The sequence below is a fragment of the Hibiscus syriacus genome, unplaced genomic scaffold (genome assembly GCF_006381635.1).
Source record: "Hibiscus syriacus cultivar Baekdansim isolate YM2019G1 unplaced genomic scaffold, ASM638163v2 tig00117048_pilon, whole genome shotgun sequence".
NCBI classification, from domain to species: Eukaryota; Viridiplantae; Streptophyta; class Magnoliopsida; order Malvales; family Malvaceae; genus Hibiscus; species Hibiscus syriacus.
In genome coordinates this window covers 8,030,517-8,037,211 of record NW_024063538.1, presented here as the reverse complement: position 1 = coordinate 8,037,211, position 6,695 = coordinate 8,030,517, and the positions used below count along the sequence as shown (strand labels likewise).

General features: G+C 33.0%; 1 protein-coding gene across 1 annotated transcript; it reads left to right on the top strand.

The window, feature by feature from the left end:
• The first annotated feature begins 3,515 nt into the window (after positions 1-3,515).
• LOC120197456 lies at positions 3,516-6,336 on the top strand. The gene is made up of 5 exons (XM_039198981.1): positions 3,516-3,622; positions 3,719-3,857; positions 3,944-4,072; positions 5,480-5,570; positions 6,101-6,336. Exons 1-5 carry the CDS (start codon positions 3,534-3,536, stop codon positions 6,244-6,246), a joined length of 594 nt encoding a protein of 197 aa, XP_039054912.1. The 5' UTR covers positions 3,516-3,533; the 3' UTR covers positions 6,247-6,336.
• Positions 6,337-6,695: the final 359 nt, after the last annotated feature.

Below are 6,695 nucleotides of genomic sequence, written 5' to 3'. Positions count from 1 at the left end.
GGTCTCATTATTCAGATGCTCATTTTATTTCTTTTTTGAACTTTCCTCAGTTCCTCCTTGGTTTTTGTCGATAATTTTCACTGAGCACTGTTCCGTTCTGTGACCCACCATTCCACAGTAAAAACAGATAAAATGTAATCCCTCATACTCGATATTAAGGACCAATTTCCCTACTCTGAAAGTAGAGGTTTATTGAGATCAACCTCGATACATATTCTTGCGAACTTTCCTCTTGTTGACCAAGCAGTCCTATAATCAAATTTATTCGGTCTTCCCACAAGCTTCCCAATACTGATTAGTATACCTTCATCGAAGTACTTGATTGGTAGTCCTGGGATGTGTATCCAAACTGCGGTAGAAGTAATATTAGCCTTTCTGCCAAGAAACATGGTCTTCATTTTTGAACTGTTAAATAATGATCCATGATTTTCCATGGCCCATCGGTTAACACTTTGATCCTGTCATTTGCATTCTGGAATTTGATGGCATAGAACCTGTTTCCCAAGTCAATACAGTCAGACACACCAACCAGTTTCCACATTGATGTGATTCTTGAAATGAGAATTTTGTAAGAGGGAATTTTGCCTAGAAGTTTGATTATTACTGCTCTCCTCCACGGTTTCCTAATCTTATCCTTTAACTCTGAATTAATCTTGATTGTAGTGATATTATCTTCTTCATCTTATTCTTCCTCAAATCTTGCCGAGCTATTAAACATACCTGTAAAAAAAAGGGGGAATCTGTGATTGTATCTTTCCACGACCTTTCACGGTTCATATTCTCCTAAGCATATTCTCCCTCAGTTGTTCTGAATCTCTTGCTTTCTACGCTTACGCCATCTGTCATTACTTCTGCCTAGGTCACCTTGGTAACCGGCCGGTTTTTCCGCCTCCATACACTGCAGGCCCCAAGAATCAAAAGAACGAGTTCAATCACTTCTTAGAGAAAAAAACAGCTTTGGTTCATTTTGGTTTTAGATTGGTTTAATAGTTATTATAAAATAATATGATGCATATAAAATAAAATAATAATATATTAAATTTTTATTTTATTTTGATTATTTGTTATTTATGTGTTTGATTCAAATTTTATTTTTTATATGTGTTTTATTATGCTTATTTTTAGGATTAATTTTTATAAAAGATTTCCTATATTATATTTTTATATTTTCTATTTATTTATTCAAATAATTTGATATGATATTTCGTTGTACAACTCATACATATAGCATGAATAAAATAAAATAGTGTACCAATTAATACATACGCCGAAGTAAGTATGTACATCTTTCAATATCTTGGTACCTAAAATAAACACATACTTACATAGGTGTATGTATGTACATCTCCCAACATCTTAGTACTTAAAAATAAACATATAAATATATTGATGGAAGTATGTTTATGTATTTTCAAAGAAAAAAATTAAAAAAATTATATATATATATATATATATATTTAAAGTTATTTGTGTATGAATTTTATTTAAAATGTATGAATTAGAAATAATAATAAAATTATATTTTTTTATAAAGTTTCATTTAAATATTTTGACTTTCATATTGAGAATTCAACTTATTAAAAAAGAAAAAGGTAAAATGGTCACTTTTGTCCCTATAGTAGACCCAATTTATCATTTTCGTATCTATCGTATTTTCGCATCAATTTAGCCATTGAAGTTTCTCAATTGCATCAATTTTCAAAATATTTACTATTATTTAGGGTTTTAAGTTAAGGTTTAGGGTTTAAGATTTGGAGATATAATTATGGTTTAGGGTTTAGGGTTAGAATATATGATGATGTAATTAAATAACTTTAAGGGCTAAATTAATGCGAAAATAAGGGTGAAATGATAAATTATGACTACTACAGAAACAAAAGTGACACTTTTGCCAAAAGAAAATTATCTCAAAAATAATTTGGTAAAACATACATTTTCTCTATCTTGTATCCTTCAATCAAACATTATAATATTACACTCTTATTAAATAAATTAAATGGAGTATATGTAAATGTATATGCGAACTGCCCCTAAATAATTGACATGACACTCAAAAAGGAATATATGTGAACATGTAAATGTACAGTATTACACTACACCATCAAACAAAATCTTAGAATAAACTTTTAAAACATTTGATGTTGCAAATAATGTAGGTAAAAAAATGGTTTCGCTTGATGCAATACTATGTTAACGATTTGGAGAGTACATGTGTACCTTAAATTAGATAGGGATCATATTTGATAATTATTCAAAATTCTTTAAATAAACTCGTGTTAATAAAATGTTGTAAATAAACGAAATGAAGTAATAAGAAGAATAAAAGATATTAGAACAAAGAGAGATAATTGTATTATGATCTCAATATCAGTTGTGTACAATGTAATCTAATCTCCATGTATATAACCATAAGTAGTAGATGTAACATACAACTCTAATATTAATGGATATTATAGATCTAATAATAATATATATTAATAACTTTTTTATATATAAAGATAGATATCCACAAATATAAATATTTATAATAATTTTGATATTTATTTAAAAGAAGGCTTAATACAAAAATAAGTGTCTAAACTATATTTTAAATTGACATTTGGTGCCTAAAGAATTTTTCGTTAAAAATAGGTGACTAATGTTTTCGTCGTTACACTTTTAGTTCATAATGTTATATTTTTTTTAATTTTTAAAATAAAAATATGATTATTTTTTTAAAAAAACAACCGTCACGCCGTCCCCTTTCTTTCCCATCCCCTTATCTTCGACGATGAAATGTAACCACCGACTGGGTTTTGTTCGGAGAAGGACGAGGAACTCAATGGTGGTAGCTGTGTAAGGCACAAGTAGTTGGAGCCGTCTAAAATTGATAGGTGGGAGACTGAATTTTGATCGCAACTGCTAAACGGTCCTGATGGTGTCAACGGTGACAACCACAGACCTATGGTGATCGATCTACGATGAAAGAATTAAAATTTTATATGTGTGACTTAAAATTATAACGCTGAAAACATTAAACATCTATTTTTAACAAAAGAATTTTTAGACACTAAAAATCAATTTAGAATGCACTTTACTAATTTAGACACTTACGTATTAAGCCTTAAAATAACGGTATATTTGAATAAAAATGGCGAATGCATGTCTTTCCTAGAACGCTGGCGTTTAAAGAAGCTTAAAAGCCAGACCAAAACAACTCGCCCTGAAATATCAAAGAGTTTTTCACTGCGGTGACGAAAAGCAGAGAGATTCAAACTGAGACCGATCAGAGCGTCGGATTCCGGTAAGTACTGTGAAAGTTATAATTTTCTTGTTGAAAATTGCACGTAAAATATTGTGTTTTAGGGTTCTTTCAATTCGGTTGGAATGGTAAATCAAAGCATGCTCTTTTAATTAAAGCATTTTGACGAATACTTGGCGGGCATGAATGAAAGTTCAAAGCTTTTACTTCATCGCGTCATTCAATTATAGTTTTTCAATTGTAGTGAGTCAGATTCAAGAGCTTGGGGAAGCGAACTGTCATCTTATGTACAATGCTTCATTCAAATGAATTCAATTTGTTCATCCCAATCTATATTTTGATCTTCATTGCTAGCAGCTCAATCTTCAGCCATGGAAAAATGCAAGTAATCTCAAAGAAAAGGATGTGTTTTTTTTTTCATTTTCTTCTTGATTTTCCCCCTTCGTAAGAATGTCGTCATGTTCCAATTTTTTGCAGACTAGACGGCGGCGTTTTGAACGTCGGGGAGGAACTGAAGGCGGAAACTTTACCGCTTAAAATGGGTTCTCGAGCCTATAAACTGCAAAGGCTAAAATCATTAACTTGGTACGAAGTAAAGATCTCGTATCCAGCTTCTGTATGTAATTTTCTTTGCAGTGATTTTTTGCCTTCTTGTGGTATTTCATTTCAAAAGAAACTGATCTTTGCTTTGGTTATTGGAAGGTTCCCGCGAGTTTTTCTTTGCAACTGAAGAAAGGCGAATTGGATTCTGGGTTAAGCAGGAACAGAAGATTGTTGAATACAGAGAAGTTGATATTCAAGACTGACGATCTGGACACCATTAATGATCAGGTTTTGGTTTCTGCTGATGAATTTTTTTGATGCATTTTTATCCTATCATGTTTGAAAATTTTGATTTGATTCGATAGATGGATTAAATTTTTAAATTTCAAATTAAATAATTCAGTTATTCGGATTTTGGGTTAACTTGAATATATAGGTAGTTAGATAGTTTAGCTCAGATTTTAAATTGTGCACCTCAGTTATTCAGATAACTCAAATATTCAAGTCCATGATCAGAAGGTCGTCCAAGGTCCGATTGGACTGGCCAGATGACTCATAGATGCAGATTTTGAGTGATTCCACTTGACTAGAGTGAAACTTATGTTTCAAGTTATGAAAAATTATGATGCTGTAATCACACTTGACTAGAGTGAAACTTATGTTTCTAGTTATGAAAAATTATGATGCTGTACTACTGAAGATCAGTAGAAGTCTATAAAGCAAAGAAAGCCAAAGAAACAAAGTAAAAGGAGACAATATAGTTGAAGGAGAAGAAAGGAAAGCCGAAGCAGTATAAACGGATAGATCTATTAAGCAGCAATGATCTGTGAATACACGAGCCACGTTAATGGCATTCAGGTGAGGAGATTTCACACATTTCTTTCCTGTATAATGCATGAATCCAGCAGTGGAGTGTGAACACACGAGCCACATTAATGGCTGGAGTTAAGGCATTAATCTAGGTTGTATAATGCATGACCACATTAATGGCTGGAGTTAAGGCATTAATCTAGGCCGTATAATGCATGAATCTAGGTGTATATTAGCAGATAAAAAGAGTGGGTCGGCTAGTGTAAAACTGCATAAAATGGCTGGAGTTAAGGCATTAAATCTAGGCTGTATAATGCATGAATCTAGGTGTATATTAACAGACAAAAAGAGTAGGTCGACTGGTGTAAAACTGTATAAAATGGCTGGAGTTAATATATTAGCAATGGGTCTTGTGAATTGTAGAAATAGCTCTTAACTCTTGAGGGTGGGACAAGCAATGGTGAAGGAATGGAGTGTGAGGAAGAGTTTAAGTGCTTCATGAGTGAACTTGTGGGTAACGGGTGTAGATATTGTCTAGAAATGATTTATAAGCCTTTTAGCATAAAATGTATGCCTCGCATACGAAAGGAGTGTCTGCGCCTTGCACCCTTAAAAGCCAAGGCTGTAATCACACTTGACTAGACTGAAACTTATGTTTCAAGTTGCGAAAAATTTATGTTAACTCATTTAGATTTATTGGACTTGAATTTCTTCTCATTCGACTTGATTTCATGAAATCTTGAATCACACTTGATTTGTCAACTCAACTAATTCAATTTTTTATCATTCGACTTGATTCAATTGAATACTCACCCCTCTCTATGTATATAAAATATTTTCACGCACACATACATAGTATTGCTAAAGAAGCTCGGTTTTGCTCAGGGTGGACTGTACGTTTTGGTGACTCTGGAGCCTGAAGGGTTTGTTGCGATACCCAACACAAAGGAAAGAGAGTTCATCATCTTCAATATAGGTAAACCAACTATTGCGTTGCACCTCCTTTCATGTAATGGCATACCTTGCTAGTTATGTTGCTACGATATGTCGATATAATAAGCTGCTTCAGTTGTACACGTAGTGTATAAAAGGGCTGCACTCCACTGGAAAATACCATGCGCTGAAATATCACACTCCTAGAGGCTAGATTCTCTAGAACACATTGCATTTTATTCAGATACCGATGTGCATGGTAACTTTTTTCATGCCAAGGGGGTGTGTGTGTGTAACTATATATATATTCAGCCATTCTTGTGATCTGCTTTGATGTTTTGATTTACTGATTTGCAATGTCTCCACACGTTATTAAAAATGTCATCTGCATCATCAAATGAGATCTGATCCGATCATTGCTTGTTCGACAATCCCTTTTGTTTTCCATCACTTCTGATGCTCATTTATATCCCCTATGATCCATCGTGCTCATTTGAAAACCAGTTTCATATTCAGAAGCACCGGCTTTATTGTTCAGTATGATATGAGACTTTCTTTTCATTTACTTTTCAGTTTGTGATGAACTGTTGTTGGGCATCCCTTACCAAGCTTGGTGGGTCGTAGTCTTTGTCGTCCTGTGTTTGGTATTGGCATTGATTATTCCTAGATATCTTCCACTGTACCTGCTTTGTGACCGGAATGTTGCCAAACAATCTTGAGATATTGTCGTTTAAGATAATCATTTGTATCATCGCCACTATTTTCTAACAGTGGAGCATTTGTTAATTGCCATGTAAGGGTTACCAAAGTTTTCAGAAATGTAGCTGAACCAAATTGTCGGAAATGTTAAACGTTGTTTTGGTGGTTGTTTATGCTTCACTATGAACAATGGGTTAATCAATTTTCTATAAAAATAACATCTCGAAATCCCAGTTCGAACAACTCAATATACACGTAGACAGAAGTTTCTAAACAATAAATTATTCATACAACAACATAGACTAAACAGCACTACTGCTAGCCGAATATTTACTTATTTACATGAATGGTTCGTAGATGAAACTAGGGGTGAGCAAGACTCGAGTCGAAAAATCGAATTTTTTGACTCGATTTGACTCAAAAAAACTCGACTCGAAAAAATTTCAAGTTCAAATCGAGTTGTAAAATA

Excerpts from the sequence above, each read along its gene's own strand:
- LOC120197456 (XM_039198981.1), top strand. The coding sequence starts at position 3,534 with ATGCTTCATTCAAATGAATTCAATTTGTTCATCCCAATCTATATTTTG. Across the intron at positions 3,858-3,943 it reads AGATCTCGTATCCAGCTTCT|GTTCCCGCGAGTTTTTCTTT; the intron begins GTATGTAATTTT and ends GGTTATTGGAAG. Across the intron at positions 5,571-6,100 it reads GTTCATCATCTTCAATATAG|TTTGTGATGAACTGTTGTTG; the intron begins GTAAACCAACTA and ends TTTACTTTTCAG.